The 11,803-nt window shown below is 36.3% G+C and overlaps 1 protein-coding gene across 1 annotated transcript; it reads right to left on the bottom strand.

The window, feature by feature from the left end:
• Positions 1–4,666: 4,666 nt before the first annotated feature.
• Positions 4,667–10,670, bottom strand: Itm2a (integral membrane protein 2A). The gene is made up of 6 exons (XM_028784394.1): positions 10,396–10,670; positions 7,047–7,178; positions 6,571–6,768; positions 6,241–6,351; positions 5,575–5,725; positions 4,667–5,439 (listed from the first exon to the last, which is right to left on the bottom strand). The coding sequence occupies exons 1-6, from the start codon at positions 10,504–10,506 to the stop codon at positions 5,351–5,353; spliced, it is 792 nt and encodes a 263-aa protein (XP_028640227.1). The 5' UTR covers positions 10,507–10,670; the 3' UTR covers positions 4,667–5,350.
• Between the last annotated feature and the right edge of the window lie 1,133 nt (positions 10,671–11,803).

Below are 11,803 nucleotides of genomic sequence, written 5' to 3'. Positions count from 1 at the left end.
ACACTTCACTTAAGGTCATAAATTTCTTTAATCTATTTTTACCAAGAAAGAGTTTCCCCCCCCAAATTTTATTAGTTTTTCTGGGTAATAATCTGTCTTAACAATGTGGTCTTTCTGAACTTGTATCCCTTTCCAACTTCTGTTGAGTAATCAGGCATTATTCTCATGGGCCTGTGTTTGTTGGTGATTTGATTTTTGTTCTTGTATGCTTTAATACCCTTCCTTTCTTGTGTATTTTAAGTGATGGTTTTTGTGGTTTTATTTTTATTTTTTTATTTTATGTGCATTGGTGTTTGACTTACATGTATGTCTGGATGACGATATCAGATCTTGGAGATACAGACAGTTGTGAGCTGTCATGAGGGTGCTGGAAATTGAACCTGGGTCCTCTGAAAAAGCAATCAGTGCTCTTAACCACTGAGACATCTCTCCAGCCCTGCCCCCCATTTTGTATTATAAGTATTTTAACTAGAATATGTCATGGGGGAGTTCATTCCCTTTGTCTATGTTTAGGGAATTTTCTTCTACGATTTATTGAAATTATGTTTTATGTCTTCACGATGGCATCCTCTTTCCTTGCCCCTAATCCAAGGTTGGGTCTTTTCATGTGTCTTTTCATGGCATTCCAGAGCTCACTCACATTGTCTTCACATATACCTTTTTATAATTTCTCATTGACCTTTACTAAATGATCCAGTGCCTCTACTTTGTTTTCCATTCCCACATCTCTGTTTTCTACATGATCCATTCAATTGTTGAGACATTCCACTGAGATTTTTATTTAACTTGTTGATTTTTTCATTCCTACAAAAATTTTCATTTAGATTTTCTTAACAATTACTTAATATCTGGGATTAACCATTCCAGTCATCTCTCTTGGAGTCTACTCATATCTTCTTTGAATTGTTTTAAAGTATTTATAAACATTGTTTTAAATTCTTTGTCTGGTAGTTATTCAGAGTCATTTTAATGAGGCCCCATTATTGTATTAGTGAATTGTGGAGATGTGTTGTCTTATATTTTCATGTTCCTGTTTGTGTCTTGGTACTTCCATACCCAGAGTTAGCTCATTAGCCAAAGTTTTCTTTCTTTCTTTTGAACCTTTGTAATGTTTCTTTTTTAATGTGTCCTTTTTCTGTGACAATGATGTTTGCAGTGTTTAGTGGAGGGTTAGGGCATAGTTTCTCTCTGTGGTACTGGCATTTAGGGACAGAAGCTCTATCCTGAGTCTTCTTCAGAAGGCCAGGTGTTGTTCAGTGCTGAATGGGCTGTCTTGTTTGGGCCTGCAATTTTTAGAGTGAGTTGTGGATCTCTCCATATACCTGTGGAACTTACCCTAACTCAGGTCTGATTTCTAGCCTTAGTCTGTAGCATCCTGAGTTGTTGAACATCTGTTGTACCTGTAGGCCTAATCCAGAATCAAATTGTGTCCCCATCTTGGGTCCACAGTTTCTTCTTGTTGGGTTTTTAAAGTTTATTTATTTTATGTATATGAGTATACTGTTGCTGTTGTCAGACACACCAGAAGAAGGATCCCCTTACAGATGGTTGTGAGCCATCATGTGGTTGCTGGGAATTGAACTCAGGACCTCTGGAAGTGCAACCAGTGCTCTTAACCTCTGAGCCATCTCTCAAGCCCACAGTTTCTTCTAAAGCTACCGAAAATGTGGAACTTCTCAAAAACCAGTAGACCTTACCCTAACTCAGGACAGGTCTATACCCTAGTTCTGCAGCTTCTACTAGAGCTCTCAGGAGATGTGGAACTTTCTACATGCCTGCAGTCCTAACCTGGAATGAAATTCAGTCCCTATCCTGGATACTCAGCTTCTATTGCAGCTGTGGTAGGTAAGAAGTGGCACTCCCTCCGCTAGCAGCCATCAACTGCCAATAATTCCACGTTAATGGATGGGCCCTCGAGTGCCCTTCCCTTCTCAATGCTGAATGTTTTAACTGACCTGATCTTGTGCAAGTCTTCTGCAGGTAACTATAGCTGTGGTGAGTTCATGAGTTCAAAATCTAAATACTGTCCAGAGGGTAAGCATTTAACAGCATTCCTCCCATGGTCTAGCTCTCTCATTATTTTGGTCCCGGAATCCACAATTCATAAGCCTTTTATAGTTGGTTATCAATACTCCTTTATCTAATTTGAAGGCACCATATGTTTGCTGTTAAAACTCTAGGTAATACATTAAATATGAATTTCTCATTTTTAGCTCATTTCACATTCTTATTAAGAGCTCACGAATGGATCAGAATTGTCCCCACTTACAAACTCTTATAAACATACTTTTTATTCATTAGTTATGAATATTTAGGAAAGATTAGGTAGATGGCTATGAATATTATGCTGTTTCATAATATGCCAATAGAAACTTTTTCTTTTAGCCCGTTATCAACAAAATTTGATATACAGGGCATCTTTCTACTGATGCTTGTGTTAAAACGTGCTATTTTGCATGGTTGTATTTCTTTGAAGGGCATTATGTTTTCTAACTTGCATGAACGTTGTTGCTAGAATTATTATACATTTACCATTGATTTAATGGCTGTTGATGTAAGGTATCTTTGTACCTAATTACTGTTATTTGCTTACTTAGTTATCCTCAATTAATTATGATTCTAGAAAACCTTTCAAATAGTTTTTGATGGGTTCTGAAACCTAAATCCTTCTGTCATTTTGTTGTTGTTGTTGTTGGAATGAGGTTAAATAATGAATTTAATTGAGATATTTGTTTTTAATGATGCCTTCTCTTCCAAGTTGCACAACATTCTTCATTTATGTTTTTTAACTAAGCTTTCTCGTTTTCTTCAAAATAAACATAGACATTTCATTTATGTCTCTGTTACTACTGAACGCAATGTGCTTTATTTTACTTGCTGGGATTTATGTATACTTTGTCCCTAGTGATAGAAAGGCAAGCCATTCACTTTGTGTTTATCACAATTAATCATTGTATTAGGGTTAATTTTTTTAATCCACTAATCTCTAGTGTTTAGACAACATTATCTAGTAACAAATATAATTTTTCCTCTCTGAAAAATGCATGTTTATCATATATTCCCATGTTGAACAGCATGTCAGGAACAACACTGAATAAATACAAAAACATCACTTCTTTTTGTGACTCACCATTAGACATAATGAATTTGAAAATACACTTTCTTTTTTTTTCTAGTTCTTTGTATATATTCTTTTGTTTTTTAAAATTTGTACCATATCATTTCTTTCAAATAAAAATTTCTTTATATTTATGTGAATAAGTGTTTTCCTACACGTATGCCTATGTACAACCTGTATGCCTGATGCCTGTGGCTCTATAGTTACAGACATTTGTGAATTGCCATATGGATGTTGTGAATCAAAACTGAGTCATCTGGAAGAAGAGCCAATGCTCTTAAGTGTTGATCCATCTCTCCATCCCCCCTCCTTCTTTTAATGAATCAGTTCTTTTCCCTATTATTTGTTTATCCCAATCTTTTAAATATATTTTTTGAGATTATAACATATTTCCCTTCCATTTCCCCCTTTCCCAAACCTCCCATACCCCTCTCTCCATTCCCCTTTAAATCCATGGCCTCTTTCTACACTGCTATTTATGCATATCTGTATATGTGTACACATTTGTATTCCTAAGTATAATCTTTTCAGCCTGTATAATGTTACTTGTATGTGTTTTCAGGGTTAACCATTTGTTTTTGTTGTTTTTGTTTTTTCAAGAAATAATTTCTATCTGTTCCCTGTGTTGACTCAAGCTATCATCTACCTCAGCCTCCTGAGTAGCTGGTATTATAAATGCCTGTCTCTTTGTCCAGCTGAGAACTAGTTCTTGAATTTATTAGTTACTGTTGTTCTCTAACAACTGAACCTTTATTTTCTTTCTATGTATTTCAAAGTTTGTGATATTTCTGAATTTCTGATGTCAAATAGCTGCTTTTCTTTGATTTAAAATAATGCTGATATTTTGAAACCTTAGCTTTAACTAAAGCATATTGTCTACTGTAACTGAGCAATACTCACTACCAGCCAATAGAAAAGAAACTGTAGTACTGTCCTACTTGGGATAGAGTTTATACTTCTAGATAAATGTGTAAAGATGTCAAGCCTGTGAAACTGTTAAAAATCATCAGTGTTGAACCAGTATTGGCCCAAAGGTTAAATAACATGTTTCAACAAGACTGACAACCTAAGCACCTGAGTTCCATCCCTAACACATATTTAAAGGTGGAAGGAGAGAATCTACTCATGAAAGTTGTTCTCTGACCTCCACATACTTGTCTTGACACACACACATCCGCACTAAATAAATTAATTTAACTTCAAAGGGTCTCAATGCCTTGTTCAATGTGTGTCTTTGCTGAGCTGCTACAGATGCATATGGTTGTCTATGGTTTTATAAAAAAAGGAAAACCAGTAAAATATTTTCAATTGTTCTGAGCTGAAGAATCCCAGTACATAGTTGAATTTGTTTGGCAAGAAAATTAAGATATTTATAACACAATTAATACAAAGTGAAAATAAGGAAATATGAGATCATGAAACGTAAATATGTAGAGATGGGAATGGAAGCAGAGTTATGTTCATAATTTTATAACTGATTCATGTAAACAAACACTAAATCAATAATTTTTACATTAAGATCTGTCAAGTGATGAAAATAAAACATGATTGAGTATGGTAAACTTTATTATAGGGTTGTAGAATTCATACAACCAGAACTCCTTACAGCATTCAGCACCTGTACAGTTCTGTGGATTTCACAATACAGATATCAGTGAGAAAGAATCATTACATGAGTAAAAAATTGCTTCCTCATGAATATTGTTCACATATCAGTTAGATTCGTTACACAGCACCTGATAGAAATGCAAAAATGTAACTTCTGAAATCAAGAGAGTTGAAAACAATGAAGAAGAAAACAAAAGAATGGTAAGAGATTTGACATGCTTCACACAAAAATGTCAAAAACAAATTTCAAATATTTTAAATTTAAAGCATGCTCTAGCCAAGTGATTTTGTCAAGAACCTGCTTTAAATAAAACAAGAGGATGGGCTTTATTGTCAGGATGGTAAGATGACACATTCATGCTGCTTTCAGAAATCTAAACCCTATAAATTCAAGAGAAAAGATAATCATTTGACTTGTTGAAATCAGCAAGCAATGTCAGTTGAACTAGAATTGGACAATCGCTTGCAGTGGTTAGTAGTTTCCTCCCCCCTTTCCTTTTCCAGTATAAGCAATAGAGTAAATGCATGAGTAAATAGCTTGAGTATCCCATCAATTTCAAAATCAAAGTCAGATGGTAAGTTTCTGACTTCTTATTACCAAGGATACTCTTTATCTGTCACTCTTCACTCCTGACAGATCTTGGTTTCAACGATAAATTCATTGGGGAAGTGTCTAATTTTCCAGCATTTGTCGATGGCGCGCTTGTTGAAACCTGTGAATACACAAAAATAAAATAAAATAAAATAAAAACAAAACAGCTTTGGAGTTTTCTGTGCTCAAGAAACAATATTCCCATGCAGTCTACTCCCATTCTCTTCCACTCATCCAATAATAATAAATTGCCTACCCAGCAGGAGGTCTCTGCGTCTAAGGCGGAAGGATTTTCGGTTGTTGCAAAGTTGGTAAATAAAAATACCAAGGTTACTAACATCACGAATTTCTTCCACAGCAACCAGGTCTTCACGAACCACATAAGTATGAGGCAAATACTTGCCACTCTATAAATGAAATCAAGAGAGATTAAAATGATACATTCTCAAAGACAGTATTTAAATCCCTACTTATAGTCTTTTAAAAATAGACATTATTAAAAATGGAATTCAGTTTTATATACTATACTATTTTTATTATACACATATGCATTTATGGGTTTCAAATTCACTGTGCTATTTGCACATACACACTGCATGCATTGATCAAATCCAACCTCTCTTTATCCACCTCTCCCTACATACTTTCCCTCCTCAACCTCTATTAATCAGTGTTCTGTGTTCAGGTGAACATTTTTAGCTACTACATATGAAGGAGAACATAAAGCACTTGTCTGTTTGACTGACTTACATTACCTAATATAAAATACTTCAGTTCCATCTATTTTGGCACAGCACACACTTTTCATTCAAAAATATTTCAACAAAATGGAATGTCTGGCCCAACTCATTAACTTTTTAGAATAACGAAGCAAAATTATTTGGAAATGCTTATAAAAAAGTTTGATCTTTAAAATACATACTGCCAGTTTGCCAAAAAGCTCCACCAGATTCTTTGGAGTCATAACAATGGAAGTATTGAGGGGCATCAGATAACAGTTTCCCAAAAGCAAGTCCAGATAAGCAGTCATTCCCTGTTGGGAAGGTGAGAAAAGATGGGTATTATTAATATTGCAGACTTACTAAGTACCATTTGAACAAACAGCTTGAAAATTCACCACTTTCTACTCAATAACAACAGAGTGAAAGGGCTTTGCTTCGGAAAGATGTTCATTTATGAATAGATTTATTGCATTTTGGTGATATAGGGGAAAGAGAAAATTCTTAAATAGCTACAAGAAAGCAAAATCTACCTTCTCAAAGTCATGAATAATTGCCGCAGGATCACTATCTGAGAAGCTGGGAACAGGCACATCAATGATAGCAATGTTGTCATCCTCACGGATATCAGCCTCCTCAGTCACAGGCAGAAAGTATGGCTCTCCTCCATGAATGGAATTGACAGGATCTTCAGAATCAAAGAAGCACATCTCACCATGGTAAATGGTGCTCTACGAGAGAAAAATTGGGGAGGAGAAACATTGTAATATTCACTACCGTGACACTTGCACTGTTTCTTAGACTCATGTCAATTCATCATACTTTGTTAATCTGAGACTCCTTCATTATAGTTAACATCATGACGCCTAGGCAATAGCAGAGATTGAAAGGTAATTTGAAAATGTTCCTCAAGTCTTCATTTCTCTGGTTACCACAATATAATTAATTAGGTTCATAATGAAACAGATGACAATTAGTAATTCAAAGTGTTAAGAATTAGAATTATTACCTTGGGCATGAAGTACTTGTAAATGCAAGCTCCACCAACAATCAGTCCTGCCAAGATGAATGAGAGGCCTAGGAGAGTAAGCATACATCTCCCAGACGAGCCATCTTTCTCCTGTGGGACAACCCTGAGTTCCTATTCAATAAAAAGCAAAATAGAAAACAAACCAAGATTAAACTTTCAGACAATTGTTTTTGTGTGCAATTTATCACCCCTAAAATCCAAGATATTTAAAAGTAAACAAAAACATTTTAATCAAAGACAATTTCTGATGCAATGTTTTTAAGACAATTTCTGATGCAAATATATAGAGTATCTGCAGCTACCCTAGCCTTCCTTCTAGCAATTTCAAACTTTATTATTTCAAAATAAGCACTTGTAGAATTATTAAAACAGTCATTTAATTTTTATTAAAACATTCAAAGTAGGCCTACCCTTTTAACATATGTTTAACGGACACAACTGTAGTTTTAACTATAGATATGATATAGTACAGCTTGCTTCTAGAAAGTATGTTCTTTAAGTAATTGGAACTAGTTATATTTTTTTATCAACACTGGCTTTCTAGAATAGACTCTTTGCTATTTGCTTAGAAATCAGTTTATTAACCTAAAAGAATGTTAGTAACCTTCAATTTGTTGGCTTGTTTTCAAAAAGCTTTATTGTCAAGTTGGAAAAGAGTTATTTCCTTTAATTTTAGAAGTTAATTGATTAATATTCTTAATTTTATTGGTAAGTATAGTGCTTCCTGGTATTATCCAGTATTCTATAGATTACAGTAATGTTATTTTCCAAGTCTTAGATTAAACAGTAGGTTTGAATGTAGAGAATTTGCTACATACAAAAGCTGTCTTGAAGCAGTAATTTAAACATTATTATGAAATCAAGAATTTGCTAAAAAAGATTAAAAAGAAAGATTCAAACTAAAAAGTAAGTGATTTAACTGTGCCCTCCATCGGGCAAGGAATTGTAAGGCCTACTATTTTTAATTTGCATGTCACAACATACCCCTCGGCCACATTATATATCAATGATAGAATTAGTGAAGGCAGGAAATCTTAGTCCTGATAATGCAAGCTGGTATTTAAACAATTATTTTAGTTGGTCTTCCATCAGAATTTTTCATGAAATTGCTATAATGTTTAGACATTTAACTGGCCTTATATTAAATTTAGGGAAAAAAAGCTTGTTAATATGAAAAAAGCAAGGGAAGAAAATTATTTGATAATTTTGTTCTCAAAATAAAGTGTTTTTTATTTAAAGGTCAAAATTTGAGATTCATATTTTCTTAACAAAACTTATTTAAGCTTATTTCATCAGTTATATTCAGCACGTACTGAAATACTTTAATTATTTTCATTTAAAATCTGTATAATACTGGGCACTAACAGAAACTGAACTTTAGATTTTGATTTTAACTACTGTCATACAGCTGTGGGATCTTAGAAGAAATTTTGTATAATTAAATTTCAGTGCAGGAAGATAAAATTACTTGGTAAAAGGCACATAATAGTTTAATTTGAAATTCTCTGAAGAGTGACTTTTTTTCTTGTTATTGAGACAGAAGAACAATTTGAACTGTAATTTCATTTTTCTTTTCCAATAATTCAGGAAGTTTATTATTTATCATGGCTTAAGTATGAGGGCTTGGTTTCACTAGACGCTCCTATTTAGTAGGAATAAGGATTTCTTTTGTTTTCATTTTACTTTGTTGGAATTCAGTGTAGTTGAATGAATCAATTTTCATAGCTAATTTCTTTTTGAAGTGTATTTTAAAAGTTACTGTATATCACTTGCCAATATTAGTCCAATGTGTTCAATCTCTGTAGATCAGGCCTAATCCATATATCACAAAGTAAAATGTCACATATCACTAACAAAGTGGCCAGGATAGGATTCTATTGTCGCTTTTCTAAAACGTAACAAAGAAACATAATCAAAGTGAAAGGTTTGTTTTTATTTAGTCTCCATCACACCACAGGACTGGCAGAAGTATTACATATTAATTGAATCTTTCTACAAGTTTTGGTGGCTAGGGAAAAAAAGGATTACTGTGTGGCTATTTTTTAACTACTGGCATCTACTCAGACCTCCCCTCAAATCTGGCCATGTTTCATTTACAAAAGTTAGTAGAAAGACAACTACATATTTTTGATCTTGTGTCGTTTAATTAAAACATCAACAATGCAAGGGGGTATTACTTTTGAGTTCTAAAATGTGTGATACACCAAAGCTAGTTTGATTGCACAGTTAAATATTGAAAGTTTCCATGATGAAAGTTCTGCGGCAGCACATCGGCATTCCAAATTGTATGCATAATTAAGTTTTACTACATGAATTCAGATGTCACTCAAAGCACTTTTCAAATATCCAGTCTGAACCTAGAAGAGAAAACTCTCTAAAGACAACTGGACAAGTTAGAGCACAGCAAGCTCCAGGACTGCAGATTCCACAGATGTAAAAGAAAATATGATTGCTTTGTAAAACTAAGATTTTACTGAGGAAAAAAAGACAGTTTATCTATACGTCAAACATGGTTGGTGTTTAAAGGAAATATAAATTTGACTACATAAACAACCTAGGAGGAGAGATCTTCTCCAGTGCCTGGAAAATGAATTGTTTAAATTGCAACATGGATATGCTTCTGATGTCTATACGAGGGCTATTGCTCAAAAGAAATAACCAAAAGAAGAGGATTTTTAAACGTGTTTTGTCAAGAATTAAAACCAATGTATGTTTTAATAGCTCCATTATCTAACCGTTAACACTGCTAACTAAAATTGTGTGTGTGTGTGTGTGTGTATGTCACACACACACAGATACACACCACACACACACACACACACACACACACACACTTTCCCCAACACATACAGTTTTGAGTTCAGGTTGCCCCTTGCCTCCATTCAACCGCCACAAAAGCAATCCTACAAAAGACACAGAGTCATATAATTTCACCCAAGTCAAAAATAAAGAAAAAAAAACCAGTTAAGTCTCTTGCCCTTGTTCACTCCGTGTGGCTGTTCTGCCCCTGTAGCTATAATTGTGTCTCTGGATAATTCCATAACCCATTTCTCATAACAAAATGACATGCAGGAATTTCTTCAAACTCCTTCCAACAACTTCCCGGGATAGGTGGTATTAAGTGATAGAACTGCATGGATGCAGAGAGGATGAGTTGAAGCACAGTAAAAGGTGACCCACTCAACTTACACTGCAGATTGCTCTGCCTGGAACTCTACGGCTGCAGGGCAGACAACAGTTTGTTTGTTCTCTGCACCTGCATATTCCCCCTTCTCTCTCCATCCACAAACCCCAGAAGACAGAGGTGGGCCCACTGGGAACTAACTACCTTGCCAGTCAGGATTTGAGCTCGGACTGTGCGGCTGACGAGTGCCTCCACATCTTGACGCGCCTCCTCCTTTTGCACCGCCGTAGGGGTGTTGAAGGCGATCTTCACCATGGTGAATCTTCGGGCTGCGCGGTAAGGCGCGGCTCGAATCAGTATCTTGGGCTGCAGGTTGGAAGAGGAGAGGATCGCGCTTGTTTGAGCAGCACTTACTGTCTCCCAGTCTCCCACAGGCAGCAAGCAGCAAGCTCAGGTCTGGGCTTACTTATGACGCAGTCCCAGGCTGGGTGGGAGAGCGTGGGCGGGGCCAGGGAGGTGCTGAGGGAGGAGCGGGAGGGGGCCCAAGCTCTGCAGTGGAAGCGAGTGGGGGTGGGAAGCTGCTAGTTGGGAAGAGAGGGGAACTGGAGCTGATGGCCGGCTTAGGGTAGACATGCCTCACCTGCACCCCAGGCATGCTCCTACTGCCTTCTGCACCCTCAGATAAGAGCAAGGCAGGAAGGAAGCCTGCCTGTCGTGTCTTTCTACTTCTGTTTGGACCACAATAGCCCCTGACTTTGACTCTGTTTTCCCCAAACTTGGGCCTGGCCCCCCGTGGGGCCCAGGACTGTAACTTGGAGCCAACCCAAGGTTTCTGAGTTCTACAATCCACCCAGGCCAGAAAGCACAGTTCTCTGACTGTTCTACACCTTTATAGTATCTTCCGTTTAAAGAATATCTAGAAGTTAGTTTATAGTTGCTTGCTTCATTCGCCCAACATTGTTTTTCTTTCATGCTTTTTGTTTTCTTTTATAATTTTAATTTTCCAACTTAAAGCAGTGTCAGATGAGGAAGACAGGGGTCGGGACGGCTTTTGTCTCCCTTACGCCTCATTTTGCAGACAGGACATGATGAGACCCAGAGAAGGGAGGGTGGAAAGCTCCGTCCTAATGAATCAGTGAAATAACCCAGATCTTTTCATTCTCCCTGGTCAGGATAGCCAGAGTAAGGTCTCAGCCCAGAGCCTGTTTCTCTTCAGCCACCAGCTGTGTAACCAGCAGGGAATAAGCAAGGGTGTGTGTACCTATGTGTTTAGGGAGGTAGAACACACATAATTTAACCAGATGCTGGTGCAGTTCTCATAGAAAAAATAACCTCTGAGGAACTGGCTTATAAAGCATTGTGAACATTTACATGGATATTCATCTAGTGGAGTTAAATTGTTTCTTTAGTCGGCTCCTAAACTGGTGACAGAGACAGAGTAACTAATGAAATTTAAGCTGGGGTGTTTGGTGATTTAGAGTTGGTGGTAGAGAGTTTATAAATAGTCCTGCTGCATAAAACAGAATAGAGGTCTGTTGTATGAAGGGTGCAATACAAAACAAAGCCCCAACAAAACAAAACACCGTTTTACTAGAGAATTCCCCACCTACTC

Source organism: Grammomys surdaster, unplaced genomic scaffold (genome assembly GCF_004785775.1).
Source record: "Grammomys surdaster isolate TR1022 unplaced genomic scaffold, NIH_TR_1.0 61, whole genome shotgun sequence".
NCBI lineage: Eukaryota > Metazoa > Chordata > Mammalia > Rodentia > Muridae > Grammomys > Grammomys surdaster.
Note: the sequence above shows the minus strand (reverse complement) of the source record. Positions and strands in the feature narration are given on the sequence as shown.